Source organism: Sycon ciliatum, chromosome 1 (genome assembly GCF_964019385.1).
Source record: "Sycon ciliatum chromosome 1, ocSycCili1.1, whole genome shotgun sequence".
In the NCBI taxonomy this organism is placed as follows: domain Eukaryota; kingdom Metazoa; phylum Porifera; class Calcarea; order Leucosolenida; family Sycettidae; genus Sycon; species Sycon ciliatum.
Window position 1 is genome coordinate 78,776,937 of NC_088643.1, and position 19,671 is coordinate 78,796,607.

The 19,671-nt window shown below is 46.8% G+C and overlaps 1 protein-coding gene across 1 annotated transcript; it reads left to right on the forward strand.

The window, feature by feature from the left end:
• Nucleotides 1–20: 20 nt before the first annotated feature.
• On the forward strand, nt 21–19,569 carry LOC135805663 (cytosolic 10-formyltetrahydrofolate dehydrogenase-like). The gene is made up of 24 exons (XM_065319738.1): nt 21–633; nt 1,388–1,553; nt 1,829–1,990; nt 2,830–2,862; nt 3,304–3,441; nt 3,642–3,770; nt 3,960–4,048; nt 4,470–4,538; nt 5,046–5,118; nt 5,848–5,967; nt 6,675–6,737; nt 7,257–7,321; nt 7,794–7,944; nt 8,500–8,570; nt 9,121–9,226; nt 9,438–9,619; nt 10,353–10,452; nt 11,870–11,918; nt 12,305–12,354; nt 12,510–12,675; nt 13,238–13,343; nt 15,068–15,149; nt 17,544–17,661; nt 18,695–19,569. Exons 1-24 carry the CDS (start codon nt 257–259, stop codon nt 18,748–18,750), a joined length of 2,721 nt encoding a protein of 906 aa, XP_065175810.1. The 5' UTR covers nt 21–256; the 3' UTR covers nt 18,751–19,569.
• The last annotated feature ends 102 nt before the right edge of the window (nt 19,570–19,671 follow it).

The following is a 19,671-nucleotide window of genomic DNA, read 5'->3' on the forward strand; positions in this document are numbered from 1 at the left end:
ACCGCACAGATTTTTTATGGTGTTGCATAATGTGACATTCATGAGGAAGAAAATACTTCATCTCCATTCTGGAACAACCAGTTACCTGTCGTCCTCGGTGTCCGACAGGTGTCAGGCTTGACCTCTTTGTTGCTAAAAGTAAAGGGTTGCTTTGTGTTGCTTTAGTGCCTAACCCAAAGCAGCAAAACGGCGAAGAAGGGCTTCGGAGTTCTATGTCCAATTCCATTTGAAATATTTATTTGCACCAACTGAGAAAATGAGTTCGTTGAAGGTGGCAGTGATTGGACAATCAGTGTTCGGCCTTGAAGTGTACAAGCTGCTGCGAGAGAAGGGCCACACGGTTGTGGGTGTGTTCACGATCCCTGATGCTAATGGCAAGGCGGATCCACTGGGCGCAGAGGCTGAAAAGGATGGAGTGCCTCTGTTCAAGTTCAAGGCTTGGCGTGCCAAGGCAACTGGCCTAGTCTTGCCAGGGGTGTTTGAGAAGTACAAGTCGGTGGGAGCTGAGGTGAACGTGATGCCATTCTGTTCACAGTTCATCCCCATGGATGTCATCAACCATCCACAACACAAATCTATCATCTACCATCCGTCCATTCTACCGCGCCACCGCGGCGCATCCGCAATTAATTGGTAAGCAGCAAAACACAACGTAGTGAAGCTTGGAAACAACTACACTCCAGAAGGCATGCCTAAATTGAATGTGTAAATTCCCTTATTTCGATGTATCACTTTATCCAAGTCTGGCATACTAGAAACATGCTGCGCGCGGGCAACATTTTTCCCGCTGTTATGACTGACATTGTTTTATTCAAGCTTCACTGTATATTAACAGGGACTGAAAATTGCATCACAGAACAGGAAATTGAAACGGATTATTATTATAAATTTTTATCTTATCCAACACAGGGGCGTCAAATAGGGTACGACCAGTATGACCATGGTGGTACCACTTTTCGTCCAGGATGGCCCAATTCATCCCAGGATGGCCCAATTCATCCCAGGATGGCCCAATTCATCCCAGGATGGCCCAATTCATCCCAGGATGGCCCAATTCATCCCAGGATGGCCCAATTCATCCCAGGATGGCCCAATTCATCCCAGGATGGCCCAATTCATCCCAGTATGGCCCAATTCATCCCAGGATGGCCCAATTCATCCCAGGATGGCCCAATTCATCCCAGGATGGCCCAATTCATCCGGGGGAAAAAAGGTGCTAAAACGTGCCCTGTTGGCAGAAAAATTAGAATATTTTCCCAGGGGACGCTCCCGGTCGTACCACTCCCCACTGCCCTTCTGACGCCCCTGCAACAAACGGAATCGTTCTCCGTTAGTGTATCAGTTTACTTCATGGATACCAGTGTTGTTTTTTGTGTTTTCTGGACAGGACATTGATGCAAGGTGATGCGGAAGCTGGCTTCACAGTCTTCTGGGCAGACGACGGCCTCGATGAAGGTCCCATCTTGCTACAGAAGCGCACAGCTGTTGACGACAACGACACTGTTGACACATTGTACAATCGCTTTCTGTTTCCCGAAGGTGTGAAAGGAACGGTAGGTCAGCTGTTGTAGATGCTGGTGCTATGCAATGCTGTTGTAGATGCTGGTGCTATGCAATGCTGTTGTAGATGCTGGTGCTATGCAATGCTTTTGTAGATGCTGGTGCTATACAATGCTGTTGTAGATGCAGTGGCTGTGTTTGGAACTCTCCTTACCTGCCACACCGCTGTCTCATTTTACCTGCAAATCAGCACCGTGTTAGCTCAACCCATTGTTGTGCTTTTTCTCTACCGTGGTTGCTGCTGCTGCTGCTGCTGCTCTTGTGTCAGGTTGAAGCTGTTGGTCGCATTGCTGCCGGCACTGCTCCCAGCATACCGCAACCAGCCGATGGTGCCACCTATGACAAGATGTGGAAGAAGAAGGAACTAGCGCAAATCAACTGGCAGCAGACAGCCTGGGAGCTACACAATTTCATCCGTGGTAATGACAAGGTAAGTGAGTGTTGGTGTGGGTGTGTTTCTGTTATAGTTACTTGAAGTTTGCTGGCACATTTTGAAACTTGGTAACTAGCTTGGTTTATTACACGTGGTATACACGCTACGAGCTCTTGATCAGTAGCCACACTAGCGATCAGGAGATATGGCAGTGAATGTGCTTGTATAATTCTTCTGTAAGCAATCTTCGGACAGCTACTAGTAGCTGTTTCAACATTGTTAGCTCTCCTCAGCGGAGCTCATTGTTTCTGTAAGCCATCGTTTTGTTTTAGGCCTGATGACAAGCACTGCTTAGATAGCATGACTGTAAGCCATCTCACGTAGAGGGTCACAGAAAACTCCACAGAATTTGCATGCAAACTGTGACCTCCATAACTGACTTTATCACTCCCTTAGTATTGACTCACATAGATTTTTGCCATACCTAAGCAGTCAAATATTCCTGCATATTTCACTCCTTAGGGCTATATTGACTGCTTATATTTGACTGCTTAGGGGTTGCGCAGTTGAACGGTGCCTACGCAGCCTAGTGCAGCATTGTCACTGCATGAGTAGGTGGTGGTGCAACGGTTGTGCAATCATAAAACCGGGATTCATGAGGTTATCGTTCTGGAATTTGAAATACGGACTGTTTGTCGTGATAAATCTAATATTGACTTCGTACTTGGTCAGTATAGGAAATAAAAACCTCGTAAAAGACCTCGGCTTTTATTTCCTATATTGACCTCGTACTCAGTCAATATGAGATACTTATTGTTGAAGGTAGTGTGCAGGCGTGCCTTCATCTTAGCACTGTTGTTTTATTCTATTTCTCCATATCTGTCATGTTTCTTCAGCTGCCAGGTGCGTGGACTACGATCAATGGAGAGGTTAGTATCCGTACCGCTTTGTCGCTTGATGTCCTCCTAACATAACCTATCATAGGGAGAGTATGTCCAGGGTACAACGCTGTATCTGGAGTACTGCAGGGGAGCGCGCTTATTCAGGAAGCTATAGTACAATGTGTCCAATGCACTCTGGACAAAAAGCAAGGAAAGCTGGCCGGTTAGCTAACCGCTGGGTAGCGACTGGCCAACGTTGACTGGACTGCGCATGACCATCTCTCCCCCCCCCCCCCTCTCTTCTCTCTCTCTTTTCTCTCTCTCTCTCTCTCTCTATCTCTCTCTCTCTCTCTCTCTCTCTCTATCTATCTATCTCTATCTATCTCTATCTATCTCTCTCTCAAGATAGTGCGAGCTCTTGCTGAAACAGTGGAATAGTCTTGTGCACATTATCTGAGTGGCCATTATTGTTCATGTGCTTGTTTGTAGAAAGTCACAGTGTTTGGCTCGACGTGGGATGCGAATGGAGTAGTTCCGGAGGGGTCTCCAGTGGATGTGGAAGGTTGCTCAAAGCCTGCAATTGTGCATGCCGGTGGATTGACGTTCCTTGGATCCGATGACAAGCCCGTAAGTAGCCTGCTAAGGCACACTTCCTTTGCAGTGCATGCTGTTGTTGCTGCTGCTGCTGCTGGTGGTATGGCAGCGGCTGCTACTGTCGCTGTTGTTGTGGTGATGTTATGTTTTGTATATTTATGTATCCCTACAATTTCTCAATAAATTTCGTAAATTTCGTATGTAATGTCTCAATGTCCTGTTGCCGTTTTCAGGTGACTGTGAAGCAAGTTGTTTTGGAGAGTGGCAAGATGATCCCAGCCGGCCGGTTTGGTCAGGGAGAAGTCCAAACGGAAACACTAGAGCTGACAGCGGAGGAGAAAGCCATGGAGGCAGCCATTAAGGTAAGTTAGCTTGCAGTCTCGGCTTTGTTTTTATTGCAAGTTGATATGGAGTGATGGTGTCTCATAAATTCGTAGTGTGATAGAATTCCACCGCCATTACCCCATGTTGGGTATGTTATCAGGAGTGATGGTCTCTTGTAATGTGATATGTACTGACATGTACTGCCACCACTGCCCTGCGTTTTGAAGGTTATCTGGAGTGGTATCTTGAATGTGGCGTCGATCGAGGACAGCTCTGATTTCTTCAAACTTGGAGCTGGCTCAATGGATGTTGCAAGGTAAGTGAGATCATTGCTGGTGGCAGGTGCGTGCCTGTGCGTGGCTATGTGCTGGAGGTAGTAGACACATGTGTACGGTGGTCATGTCACACCGCCTTGGAATGGGAACTGTAGAATGTGAACATAGTAGTTGAAGAGTATTCAACGTGCAATTTTGGTCTTTGGGGCCTGTACACAGTACCCGGTGGATGTACACAGTGCATGTGTGCGGTATGGGCAGGTCTTCTGATGGTGTCCAGTGCACAGTGGAATCAATCTGGGAGGTGGTACTGCCGTTACGGGCCTTGCAGGTTATCGTATCCTAGACCTGCTCTGTGTGTAGTGCTGCCAGGCTTTGTTGATTACTGCTTGCCTCTATGTGTTCTGACTTGGTTGGTGTTGTCCGTGCTCTGTTGTGTACATGATGGCTTTGCTATTGCAGATTGGTGGAAGAGGTCAAGCAGAAGTGTTCTGTGACACTGGCCAATGAAGATGTGTACATGGCTACCAGGTGAGTACTGAGTAGTAATCTCACACAGTAACACTGCATAATCTAGACTTGTGTGCAGGTGGCTGGCGTTGCTTGTACTGTAGTGTGGATGGTTAGATACTCGATATCTACCTGCGAGATTGATTGCTCGTGATGCAATCCAGGTGCATGTAGACATTAATAATTTTATGAATTTGACCACAACCTATAATTTTATAATATAAAATTGTGTTACTCAATCTGCGGACAGAACTGTTTCGTCCTTAGTGGACTCATCAGCGCAGCACAGAGGAAATGAGGTCGAACCTGATAGCAATGAAAACAAAATTTTCCAAAGCCAGATTTAAACCAGGCCTGAACGTACCTTGCCAGAGTGCTCAAACTGACAAGTCAGTGAGCTCTGCATAACGCAAACAGCAGAAATTGTGGCTAGATACTCCTGAGCTCATCCATCTTGTGGAGAAACGAATAAACAATGTCACTTGTGGCTAATTTTTGTTTTGTTCATTTTGTCGTCTGTTGTGGTAGATTTGATGAGTTCATCAATGCAGTTGTCACCATGCACCGTGGTGGTGGCAAGTCAACGTTTGAATTTGATGCTGTAAGCACTGCTGTTCAATTTCAATGAACACAAAAGTAAAGTTAAAGCTGTGGCCCCCTTTCCCACGCCAGGGTGCTGATAGTAATAGAGTAGATACCTTTTTAAAAATAGCCATACCCATTCAGTAGAAGCTGTTTGAGCGACTATCTATCTTTAGGAGACCTGTTATCCCAAGGCACCAAACATTCAATTGAAGTTCGAAAATGTCCACAAGTAACTGTCAATACCTTCTCGTCAGGTGGAGTATAGGCGAAAAGAAATTGAACAAGAACAATGAATTCTATACTGCAGAGAGGTGATAGAAACAGCGCAAAGAAGAGCAATATATTAGAAGTTCGCACTAACTTTGCCACAGATACATGCATAATGATAGATTGAAGTAACAGTTCCATAGTGACGTGACGACGCGACAGTCCCAGAGGCCTGTGGGGCATTCACTGCACTGCCCGCCCGCCGTGCTTGGTTCCTCCGCTGCCACTCCTGCCGTTGACGACAAAGTTGTTGTAAGCGCGCAAGTAGCCAGTGGTGGTGTGACAGCGCTCAGAGACACATGGTCAGTTTAGTTCGGATCACAACTTGAGAATCGTTTGAGAGTTTGTTGTTCATGTGTGCTATCCTGATCAACTCTCTCTCTCTCTCTCTCTCTCTCTCTCTCTCTTTCCCTCTTTCTCTCTTTCTCTCTCTCACTTTCTCTCTCGCTCTCACTTTTTCTCTCGTACCTTTTGCCAGGTTACCGTAAATGCCAATGATATGGAACTCAAGTTTCCACACCAACTGTTCATCAATGGCAAGTTTGTGGATGCCATTGAAGGACGCACATTCAAGACAATCAATCCGTACACGGAAGAGGTAGGTGTGTGATGTCTCTCATTACCCAATTCGTGCTTGCTGTTGATTGCTGCTGCCTCGAAGTCCAAATCCTCGCAGGTCGCACAGTATGACTTCGAAAAGTCCTCAATTCGATGTGATGCACATCTAGTGCAAAAATGCAGTAGTGCATAGATCATTGAAGCCACACTGGAAGGGTCAGCAGATTCTTGAGCCTGCGGTGTAGCCTACGTGATCACCTCCTGGAGCAGACCAGCGAAAGTGATCGGGCATGGTCGGGTGTTCACAATGTCAATGTAGCAGCTTGTGCATGCTCAAACATTGCCACAGTCGATTGGTCAAACTAGTACATGCCCCGCTTAACGTTATCTGCTACTGCAATAGCACATGTATGGTAGCACTGGCCATACTTGCTGTGCAGAGAGAGAGAGGTGAATACCTGGGCGTATTTGTGTGCAGGCTTGCTAGATGTCCATGCTTGATGTGGCTACCCAAATTTGCTACTGGATTCAATGGATAGTCATAGCTTCTTGAAGTTCATTATTTGTTTGTGTTGCTTGCATGCCATGATGGGAGTAACCACGGTACATCTAATTGTAATCCATGCATGTACTGTTAGGTGGGTGCCAACACAAGACCAGTTCTCTACTCGCATTTTAGTGACTCCTGCTCATCGGCGTCATGGTGTGTTTTGTCAATTTTCTCATGTTTCTTGTTTGTTTCTGTAGCCAATTTGTGAAATATCTCTTGCTCTGAAGGCTGATGTCGATGTAGCTGTGGCAGCTGCAAAGGTGAGCAGCGAATATCTGATTGGGTTGTAGCACATTGGAGAGGTTTAGCGACTCGTAGATAAAAGAAGATAGATTTCGTTTTATTTTCAAGCTGTGCAATTTGCTAAGTACACTCTAGTTTCATTGACTCGTCGACGAGGTCAACTATGACTGGAATGCGATCACGCCTGAGCTAAGCCCAACCCAATGCTATGCCGTGTTCCGTCTGAAACAAGCGAGTTACTACACGGAGCAATGATGTAATCATATCACATTGTACATTGTGTAAAGAAGACCAGTCCTGAATGGCATGCATGTACATGACGTATTGCTTGCTTTGCACGTGGCGATGACATCACTCCAAACGGGGATGCAGTCAGTGAATACTCCGGAATGCGTGTGTTGTGGGAAATTCTTCAGTGTAGCTTATGAGACATCAGCTTTTGTTTTTGTGCACGTGATGCAGCCTGTGCTTTTGTGCTAACGCTCATGAATGTCTTCATTGGTTGCTTGTCCCACACTCTTTGTTTGTGTGTCTAGGATGCATTCGAGAAAGGAGAGTGGGGAAAGATGAATGCCCGAGATCGGGGCAAGCTTATGTTCAAGTAAGGCGGCCGTAGACAGGACAGCTTTCGTTTGGTTTGTTGAGAATAACTAGTCTAGTCTAGGTCTCTTCCATGCTGTGCTAATGTACAAGGTCATAGCCCTACTACCGTATGGTGTCATAGCCATGCTGTACTACTGTATGGTGTCATAGCCATGCTGTACTACTTTGTGATGTCACAGCCATGTTGTACTAATGTATGATGTCATATACATGCCGTACTACTGTATGATGTCATAGCCATGCTGTACTACAGTATGATGTCATCGCTAGACACCAGCTGCAGCACACATTCATGCCCATGCTTGCTCGTGTACGTGTTCCTGTGTGTATGGGTAGGGGAGGGAGATGTTATGCTCATGGCTCTGTACCTGCTCTGATTCCACTATTGATAATCAGGGTGTGTTTGTTTCACATGTCTGAACACCTGGGCGAATGTGTAACTGTGGATGCATGTTTGTTTTGTTTCTCAGGCTTGCTGACCTTATGGAAGAGCACAAAGAGGAGTTGGCATCGTTGGAAACGATCGACTCGGGTGCCGTGTATACGCTTGCCATGAAGACTCACGTCGGTTTCTCCATTGACGTTTTCCGTTACTTTGCTGGCTGGTGTGACAAGATACAGGTATGCAACGTTTATCTGCCACGTTAGACAGACCATCTTTGTTGCTTGTATGTCCCTTTTTCGGGATTTTAACATGACAGATTATGAAACAACTTTGAATAGGTGTGAGATTTGTTTCTTGCTGCTACTACAAGTATCATATGTATGGTGATGCGGAGTCTATCATGAGTAGAAGTGTAGAGTCACTGTATCGCAGTCAACGATCGGGGTACTAATTGAACATGAGTACATGTATACGTGTTTGATTGCATTCTGATTCTAGCAGTACCCGCCTTGTATGCTCCCGTGTCTTGGTGGGTGGAACTTGGAAATCGTGGACCGTCCGGCTCAACTCTCATGGGGTTGTCAAAACCCACTGGCCCAGAATGGGAGCAAATTAGAAATGTATTGCCACCTTTACTTGTAGGGTCTGGTTTGTGCAGTGCAGGGCTACAATCCTGTGATACAGGAGAATTTGTTTCTCGTGATAGCATTTTGTCAAATGTGTGACTGGTGTTCACGATCAAAACAGTGGTTTCATGTGATGGTGTCTCTTTCCTGTGCCTGTCTGTTCAGGGCAAGACGATACCGGTGAACCATGCTCGGCCAAGCCGTAATCTCTGCTTCACTAAGAGAGAGCCCATGGGGTAAGCTGCCGATGCCAGTGCTTCCGCATCTGCTGTTGCTGCTGCTGTTGTTGCTGCTGCTGCTGCTGCTGCTGCTGCTGCTGCTGTTGCTGCTGCTGCTGCTGCTGCTGCTGCTGCTGCTGCTGCTGCTGCTGCTGTTGCTGTTGCTGCTGCTGCTGCTGCTGTTGCTGCTGCCTCTGTAGCTTTGCTTTGTCTTACCTCCGCATAGCTGTTACCAGAAGTACGTAAACACGAGTACCAGTTTGCAAGTCCACTGCTGGTCTAATGTTTGTTCCGGTCCAGTTTTCCTATGACCTTGAATCATCACAATTGTACTCTGTACACAATCTGCAGATTGTGTGGCTGCATGCCGGCATGTCAGTGGATTTTGTACCTTCAACGGGTTTTAAGTTGGTTTTCGCTCCTAAATTTTGTGGAAAAGTATGGCTGGTGACTCTTGAGGTCGGATGTAGAAAGCAAGTTTCCAAATTGTGAACCCCATCTTCAGTTGTTACTGACAAGCTCAGTGATGGCCCTGCGTGTCTTTCACATATGCTGTGACTTGTTGCAGTGTTGTCGGTCTGATTGTACCCTGGAACTACCCATTAATGATGCTGGCGTGGAAGATGTCCGCTTGTTTGGCGGCTGGAAACACCTGCATTCTCAAGCCGGCTCAGGTACATGGCTACTCTTGAGGTCCAAATTGGGTTCTTGTGGTTTTAACTGCATTGGTCTTGTACCCGTTTCACTGTCCCTCATCCTGCTTCCTATTCCGTGTCGTCTCTACCTCTGTGTCTTCTCCGCTATGCCTATGTAACGTATGTTGTGCCCCACTAGACCCAGCTTCATGCGTTCTCTGTCCACACTTCTACTTCTTTCCCGGTTCAGGTGACGCCGCTTACGGCATTGAAGTTTGCGGAGCTATCGGCACGTGCTGGCTTCCCTCCGGGTGTCATTAACATTCTACCCGGTGCTGGTTCAGTGTGTGGACAGGCTATCCTAGATCACCCGGACGTGCGCAAAGTTGGCTTCACTGGATCAACGGATATTGGCCGAGGTATCATGAAGAGGTTAGTATTTCCTTCTTTTTCGTGGACAGCGTACATGTACTTGAAGTACATCTAAATACTTGTGTGTGGGTGGGGGCTTGCGTGTAAGTGTGTTCCTTCACAAGAGTCAGTGAACCGTCGGTAATTTATATGCTGGCTGGATGGGTAGTGTGCTGTTCTTCAATGGTTTCACCTTTTTGGCAATGCAACCAGTGCTTTTGCACTTCGAAAAAGGGACTTGCACAATTTACAGTCATAGTCATACCGTAGTGACGCGCATATAAGAGCATGTGCCTATACCCGGGCATAAGCGCACCCTCACAAATAAGCGCATGGGCTTATAAGTGAACCTAAGTGCAATCCATCCCGCGACAAACAGACACCACAAAAACACCATATTCACATAGTTCAATGCGCATTGCGGTATTGCACTATGTGCATGATTATGCATGGTACCGGTACACTAGCAACTCAAGCCCATGCGCCTATGTGTGAGACAAAACGACCCGCAAAATAGCAAATAACGCAAAAACTCACTCATAAGCACATGGGCCTTTATGTGCGTCCCTACGGTGCTCAACCACTGGTGTGTCTTGTCTCCTGTGTGTATGTGCCGATGTGTGCCTGCATGCGTGTGTGTGTATGTGTGTGTGTGTGTGTGTGTGTGTGTGTGTGTGTGTGTGTGTGTGTGTGTGTGTGTGTGTGTGTGTGTGTGCCTGTATGTGCGCGTGTGTGTGTGTATGCATGCATGCAGCGCTGCAGTGAGCAATCTGAAGAAGGTTTCACTGGAGCTCGGTGGCAAGTCTCCGCTGATCATCTTCAGCGACTGTGACATGGACAGAGCAGTCCGGCAGGTATGTAGTTCACACAGTTCGCCTGAGAGATTTCCAACTCCTCCTTGCCTTGGTCTGCGTGCTTTAAATGATTAATAAGTGCTGCTGCCTATGGCTGTGGTGGCGTTCCTACGGATGCTGAAAACTCAGTCTAACTGAATCTGACGCAAACCGTGAATTTATTTATATTTTTATGACATTTCAAGGGTTCATCAGAATGCTGTAGGAGAAAGGTCGGATGTGCAGTGCTGTCGGGGAATGGATGTGTCCGCACGGAGCTTTCTTTCAACGATGGAGAAAGTGAACCAAACACCTCGGGACCTCTCTTTATTAGTGTAATGGAAGGGTTGCTTTTGTATAACAAGTTCGGCTTATCGCATTGGTGAGGGGCTAAACAGTCGGTCTCCAGACATCTGACACTGTATTCGGTTTAGCTAATTTAAACGAGAGAGCTTGGAAGCTCAGGGCCCTACGCTATGCTTTTTTTGCCTTGATGACCTAGACAAAAAAAAAGCATAGGGATGTTATAAATTCTTTTAAAAAATCCTTTTTTTTTTAAGACATAACCTGGGATTCAAACCCGCACTATCGCGCGCCCTGCATGCATCCCCCGATACACTTCGCATACATTTGTTTGTTTGTGTCACGCCTGGCGCTATCCGTATCTACCGGCAAAAAAGCATAGGATGTTATAAATTTTTCAATTCTCCTATTTTTTTCAGGCATATCCTGGGATTCGAACCCGCACTATCGCCCTACATGCATTCCCCCATACACTTCGCATTCATACCCATTCTTCCAAGTTGTTTCACATTGTGATCTTGCATTTGAAAGCCCTATTTGAATATGCATTGTGGCCAGCCGTCTTTGATGGCACGGTGCGGTAGGGGATAGGTACGGGACAGGTACGATCGAGGGTAATACGACACCGTCTCCTGTACCGTGCCATCAAACACAGCTGGCCACATACAGCTGCCCGCAATATTCAAATAGGGCTTTCAAACGCAAGATAATAACGTGAAGCAACTTGGAAGAATGGGTATGAATGCGAAGTGTATGGGGGAATGCATGTAGGGCGATAGTCGGGTTCGAATCCCAGGATATGCCTGAAAAAAATAGGAGAATTGAAAAAATTATAACATCCTATGCTTTTTTGCCGTCAGATACGGATAGCGCCAGGCGTGACACAAACACACAAACAAACAAATACCAAATTAAAGCTGTGTGGACCCTGGCTAGCGCCAGACGTTACTGAAGTAACGTCTTCTGCATAGCTACGGGAATTATTTAATCTACTTTTATGAACTTGAATCGGAGCATCCGGTGTTCATCGTGTGTGTGTGTGTGTGTGTGTGTGTGTGTGTGTGTGTGTGTGTGTGTGTGTGTGTGTGTGTGTGTGTGTGTGTGTGTGTGTGTGTGTGTGTGTGTGCGTTGACAGGGGCTGATGGCTTGTTTCTTCAACAAGGGCGAAAACTGCATTGCAGCAGGTGAGGTGGCCATGCTTTATATGTTTGCATTTCTTGGTCCTTTTTTTCTTTACTATAGTCTATAAATAGAATATTGATATCATTTTTCGACACCCAGAAGAAACTGGTTATTCTCCATCTGCATTCAATTATTATTTCCAAAACGAAACTCCATCAAACCCACCCACCCCCAAACGAAAACTTTTCGTTTTGAAAATATTGTTGGTAACCTTGGACGGCCCCTAACCTTTTAAGCCGTTTCTCAAAGCACAAGGAACGAAAGACAGAGTGTGAATGTGTGTACGTGACTAGCTGCGTGACACTAGTACATCATACCTATCGGCTATAACATTGTAACACTGCCGTCATGTATGTGCTATGCAACACTGTGGCGTGTTGTGTTTTAGGACGGCTGTTTGTGGAGAGCTCCATCTACGATGAGTTCATCACCAGAGTGGTAAGTGGCACTCCATGCTATGTACGTGCAATCGTTTAGCATGCATACGTCGTGACGCAGTTGTGGAGAAATCATACGAATGAGGTAACTTCGTTAGCCATTTTACTGGTGCAAAGCTGGACTGTTTGTGTATGCTCTCACTGTACATGGATCAGGTTGCCGAGGCCAAGAAGATGAAGATTGGAGATCCGTTTGATAGGTCGGTGGCGCACGGTCCGCAGAATCACGAAAAGCATTTACTGAAGCTACTGGACTACTGCCGTGTTGGTCAGGAGCAAGGTGCACGGCTAGTGTGTGGTGGCAAGAGATATGGCACAAAAGGTTGGTTAGTTTCATTCTAACGTTGGTTCTTTGATTGGGAAACGGGTAATCTCCCATACTCTAATCCACTGTTCCTGTTCCTTTTCCCTTGCCTGTATTTCACCTGATGAGAAGGCTTGAAAGTATACTTGTGAAACCAAAAACTTTCCAAGATGTTTGTAAAGAGCCTGAAGTGTGTCCTTCTTATGAGTATTATCTCTCATACTCTCCTTTCCCTTAGTTCTTGTTGTTGTACTGCTGTGGGCATTGAAATACAGTGGAATGACTGGGACCGGCACCCTTACTGCCATACTGCCCTTAGTGCGTACATGCACTGTGCTTCATATCCACACTGCAAAAATGGACCAGCAGTGTCCAGCACGTAAATAGAGTGATTATGAATGCGTACCGACGGTCCGTATGCGTACTCACGGCTGCAAGGCCACACCCTGTGGCCACTTGACTTCTCGCCCGATTCCAATGTCTACAACAGTAGTTGGCTGGCAAGAAGCCACTCTCACCATGTTGGCCAGTGTGTTCCATTGATACTAGTCTTGTGTGCTGCCTTGGTGTTTGTGTGCAGGCTTTTTCCTTGAGCCAACCGTGTTTGCCGACGTTGGCGATGACAACTTCATTGCCCACGAGGAGTCGTTTGGTCCTATTATGATCATCTCAAAGTTTGAGGATGGGTGAGTGCGAACGTGGGTAGAGCTTAGCTTGGGTGAACGCTATACTGGTACTTGAGTGGGTAGAGCTTAGCTTGGGTGAACGCTATACGGGTACTTGAGTGGGTAGAGCTTAGCTTGGGTGAATGCTATACTGGTACTTGAGTGGGTAGAGCTTAGCTTGGGTGAACGCTATACTGGTACTTGAGTGGGTAGAGCTTAGCTTGGGTGAACGCTATACTGGTACTTGAGTGGGTAGAGCTTAGCTTGGGTAAACGCTATACTGGTACTTGAGTGTGGTGCCTACTGGCTACCGTCATGTGCGTGTACAGTCACGTATAAGTGCTTATGCTTCGTGTGTGGGCTACTGGCGTGTGCATGTACACATGCCCATGGCTAGCGTGTGGGCTCCTGGTGTGCGTGTATGGCTGATGAGACCTCACAAGGACGAAACAGCTAGCTGTCCGGAGATTGAGCAACAGCTAGCTGTCCGGAGATTGAGCAACCTGCCATCGATGTAGTCATGTTCCGTGCATGCAGAATCCTTACAAGAATGGATGATTTGAACTTGGCATATCAGCTTCATTGACTGGGTGTGCAATGTATAGTCAACTCCTGACATAACAAACTCCAATGTGCAGAAGAATTTGTTCTTTATAGCCGAAGTACTTTACAGCAGAAATGCACTCAGACCATGCAAGCAACACGTCGTCAAGAGTATATAACCCCCCAAGAGTGTGCAACTCCTGATACCCTTCTATGGGGTACGCCGATGGTGAAAACTCACATCACGTGGTGCAATGTCGCAGTTGTACGTTTCCAGCCCGTTTTTAGCGAGCAGCGTAGTAATGTAAAAAGCACTCTCTGACAGAAACTCGCTGCGGATATGCAACTCCCCAGCATGATCATGGCAGAAATTCGGATTGCGCGCACGCTATCCTTCGTTTGTACGTAGTACGAACGTATCTGAGACACGTGATGTGAGTTTTCGCCGGTGGAGACCCCATATGCAGAGTTGCACACTCTTGGGGGGGGGGGGGGGGGGTATATACGTCATATAGTACGTTTGCCACCCCAAATTCTTCTATATAAGGGGTTTCTGTACCCGCTTTGGGCATTTTGCCACCCCAACTGGCTACTATATATGGCGGATTTGACGTTATCGCATAAGGGGCCTTCCGTAAATACCGATATTTATTTAGAAACGAAAATTAGTCGTTTCTCTTCAACCCCCTCCCTGAGAAACGAACACATACACATGGTACATAGTATCGATATTTTTGGTCTTTTTTCTGGACATGCTCACGCATGCAAAATGTACATCGATATTTTTCGAGAAACGAACAGGCGCTCAACCCCCTCCCCCCTAAACGACTAGTTTTCGTTTCTAATCAAGTATCTCTATTTACGGATGGGTCCCTAACCTCTATACTCTTGATGTCTTGCCTGGCATGTGGCATGTGACTGCATACGTGCACTGGTTTTTATCATGTATTTGTGGCATGTGACTGCATACGTGCACTGGTGTTCATCATGTATTTGTGGCATGTGACTGCATACGTGCACTGGTGTTCATCATGTACTTGTGGCAAGTGCAGCTACAGCCAGTACAGCCAGTACAGCCAGTGCTCATACAGCACAGGAGTGTGGTTTACTTGTAATTATCTCAGCCACTTCGCTTCATCTCACTATCATCTCTTTTATCTCATCTACTTTGCCTTTCCCTATTCTGTGTTTGATGCATGCAGTGACGTGGATGGTGTGCTGGAGAGAGCCAATGCTACTGAGTTTGGTTTAGCGTCTGGTGTTTTTACCAAGGACATTGGAAAGGTAAGCTATCCGGGAATCCCCTACTACCCGCCACTTGCTTATTCGATAACTTATTGAAATGCTTGCATGGTGGCAGGAAGGCCCACGGTGCACTTACACTTTGCTTGGTGTCCTCCTTTGCTGGGCCGACTGCTCTGCTCCGTCATGTGATTGGCTTGTATACTAATTGGGTATGCTCCTCACACTGGTCAGTGTTGTGATGTGGCTCCGTAGCCCGGCATTGCAGGGACAAAGGCAAACTACCCTCCAAGCCAGAGAATAGTCCCATGGATGAGGAACACAGTGATTGAGGCTAGAGCTTAGTGAAGGCAGTCCTCTTGCCGTCATCGCTAGGATAACACCATGGTGACTGGTGAACTCATCACCTGGTGAATGTGTGTGTGTGTGTGTACGTGTGTGTGTGTGTGTACGTGTGTGTGTGTGTGTACGTGTGTGTGTGTACGTGTGTGTGTGTGCATGTACAGTCGTGGCAAGTGAAATCTGACACTTGGCATAAGGGACTACACCATGCAGTGTGCAGCCCCTGCAGCCCTGCACACGTAGTACATGTGTTACATACAACTTTAATCTGTCTCATGACAGTACTCGTACTCATCACAGTCAAGGTTCAAAGGTGCTGACAAAAATGAATGGGGACTGGATACCAAAGTCCAATGGTCCTTATGCACGTTGTACAGATGTACGAAGTTCTGTACTAGGGCCGTAGGTGTGTACATACCCGGTTGGGTGTTCATTGTGTGCTATACATGGTTGGGTGTTCATTGTGTGCTATAGTGTTCATTGTGTGCTATACATGGCTGGGTGTTCATTGTGTGCTGTACATGCGCGTTTGACCCGTTTAGCCTCGTAATTCGTGGCAAACAATCGCTTTTCCAGCTTCTTCACTTTGGGATTGAACTAACGACTAGCTAGATCTCTGCCGGAAAACGTTTTCGTATGAAATGCCTTCAGGGCCCATTTCATAGTGGAAATAGCAGTAAACACAATAGGGTCCTGCACATTCAACACCCAACCTGGTCTACGGGATTCTACAAGATTCTATGAGATTCTACCGGTATACCGGATTTCATGCAGCTGTACAACGTGCATAAGGCCTATACTCCTTATATGTACCTTGTAAATGAACTGTGTGTATCTACGCTGTGACCTTTCGACCTGTTTGGGATGCATACGGCTCTACTGTACAAATTAGGTGCAGTGCATTACATCATTGATGTCCATTTGTGGCGCTGTCCCCTATATATGGCAAGTGTCGGATTTTGCTTGCCACGCGTGCACGACTGTATGTGTGTGCGTGGGGCACGGCTGTTTTTTTGTGCGATTTCACGCCACTTAACAATATGGCCGCCGAAAGTCTCGATTGGGCTTCAATGGCAAGAAAATTTGAATTTTCAAATCGTCAGAACACGAGTAGGCCATGGTTTCCACTGGATTTTGGAGACTAGTCAGCCCGGACAGCCCGGGGAACACGCTGATCATCTGCGTCTTGTTTCAAGCTTTCCGCTCGTACCTCACATGACTGCCTTTCCTTCAAGAAACATTTGTTCTGTGTCGTGCGACTTTGGCTTCGTTCGGGAATACTCCTTGTGTCGTCGCTGACAAACTCGGCTCCGAGAAGCCCTTCCCGATTTCTTCCCAGCTTAGATCGATTTTTTTCCCAGGTAGAGGACTATCCTCTGGTTGTCTTCCCCAAGTGTCATTAGAATACGCGCGTGAACTTCTAAATACGCGCGACGAGTCAGGAGCCTGTTTTCTCTTGATTTGGAAGAATAAATGGTGTGGCCCTTTAGTTGCTGTTGAGTGTAGAAGGCTGCTTCCTGCTGTAAATTGCTTAGTCGGCATGTGGGATATCGTAGAAGAAGACAGCAGCCGGCCAAGTGAGCTTGAAATTGTGATATCCACCCTATTGTGCGTTGAACGATTACGAAATGTCTAACTTGAATGTTGTACACGCGAGCACGCCAAGCAGAGGCTGACAATCACTGGCGAGATCAATCTCCAGACTGCCAGGAGTACTTCGAGCAAGTTTGAAGCGGAAAGACAGCTAACTGGGCAGGCCAGGACGCCTTTCCACCCTCTTTCTCTCTCAAATTGCCGAAAAGTCGAGTATCTCGCTCGAGCGCTTTCAAAACTTTTCTCTTGGTTTCGCGTCCCAAATCGTGGAACCACGCGAGGATCGACATGAGTTTCTTGCAAAAACGCAAACTCATCGCGTATTTGTACTATTCGCACAATATTACATAAATCGCACCGAACAACGCCATATTGATAAGTGCCTGCACGTGAACAGCCGTGGGGGGGGGGGGGGGCATGCATATACACATGACCACATGATGCCATACATTCTGATGGAATTATTGCTTGTATTGTGATGATGTATTCTGTGTTGTAAAGGCGATGACAGTCAGTGAACGGTTGCAGGCAGGTACCGTATTTATCAACACGTACAACAAGACTGACTGTGCTGCTCCCTTTGGTGGATTCAAGCAGTCCGGATTTGGCAAGGATCTCGGTATGTTGGCCTGTTACATTGTAGTACTTGAGGGTGGGTGGGGTGTCAACGCTTAGCCACCATGTCAACTCTTTCGTGCTTCTCCATGAAATACAATCATGCAATGGAGTCTGTGTGGCTAACCCTCATCTGCACAGGCTGTGGCATCATCATCTCTCTGCTATTACTGCATGTGTTCACTATTTGCGTGGGGACTCGCAGCCACATCCAGGGCATCCACCACTATCACTCCCAGGGCCGGAGGAAGGAGTTCGGGAGTGGTCCGGCCAACCTTTGAGGGAGGGGGGGGGGGTCCGGGGGACCTCCCCCGGGAGAAATATTTAAAATTTACGTGAAATAGAGCGAATTTGGGCATCTCTAAGGCTCCAGAAAATGCAGAAAATTATAGTAAAAGAACACAAACATAACTTTTTTTATCCATATCAGCCATACAGTGCCGGTCACGGAGTCCTAAGCTACTTCGAAGCACATCACACGTCAGCAGTACAGTCGAGTCATGTACCTCTGGATTTTTGTACATCGATTTTGCACGAATCACATGGACCAGCTTGACCGGTTCCGCCGGCCCTGACTCCATAGCCTACCTGTCGTGGGGTTCAGGATCGTGCACTCAACATTGGGCTCTGTGAATTGGGAGTTCATGATCGTGCACTCAACATTGGGCTCTGTGAATGTGGAGTTCATGATCGTGCACTCAACATTGGGCTCTGTGAATTGGGAGTTCATGATCGTGCACTCAACATTGGGCTCTGTGAATGTGCAGGATGTCTGTTACTGTTGTCTGTTGGGGTTATTGCCTGGAATTATGTGTGCTGTGTGCTCCAAGCTCTTTTTAGTAAACGATTTTGAGCACTAACAGCCAGAATTGCTACTGCGAAAAGATAGTTCAGGCCTTGATCAAATTGGCAATGAGATGCAAGCGTTCAAGTAATCAAACGTGCTCCAGACCTGAAAATCCATGTATAGCATTGCATGACTGCAGGTCTGTTCTTGAATTCTCACCAATTGCGTCTGCCACCATTATCTGCGGCAGGTGAGGAAGCTCTGTCGGAATATCTCAAGACGAAGACTGTCACTGTTGAGTACTGAGCACCAGCTTGCACCTAAGAGCAGAGTGGCGGTGAACGCAAGGTGCCAACAGCACCTACCCTCTTCGCCAGCCGCAACAGAAATATGTTCATAATCGAGAGTTTCCATTGGAAACATGTTCCCTTCTGTATATATTATCATGGCCGTACCTCCTAGTCCTTCTACTCGCAGTTTGCTTCTTGCAATATACCTGACTACTCGCTACCCCCCCCCCCCCATATTTTTAATAAGTATTATGATCTAGTCCACCCACTCTTTGCCACAAACCCCTGTTTTTATTGTGTCCTGCCACCCTATACATAGTCTCTTTGTGGCAGGTCGGTTGCTCCACGTTCGATCTCTGGCTCATGACTTTCTATACTGCAGAAGAATAGTTGCCACATACGCATGTGAATTGTACGCTATTGTGCTCTGATGTTACTATTAGTATTACGTTTGTTAGTATCACTTTTATACCGTTTGTTCTTTAGGAATTATGTTACTTTAATTTGACGACAATCCCCAAACCCTGTATTGTAGGGCATAGTGCTTCAATTACTCCCTGTAGAGCGTAGTGCTTCACTCCCTGATTGCCGTTTAATATTGATTTATTTACCCGCCGATGTGGTGTGAAAGCTCCGTGGATGCTACTGGCTGCTTTGATGGTGTGTGCAGTTGCATTGGTCTTTGCTGCCTGCTGCAGCTATGCTCGAGCAGCGCTGTATGCGGCAGTCCATTGCCCCTCTCCGAGTCTTGCAATTTTGCTCTAGCTTCTGCTATTAATGTTGAATTCTTCAGGGCTCAAAAATATACGCCTTGCCCCGTGCAGGTTTGTCTTGGTTCGTGTGCAATAGACCCTTTGCACAATAACGGTCACGTGATCCGAGACGGGGCATCCTCTTCGATTTTTGTGCAGAGTATCCGTTGTTGAGCATGGTGAAA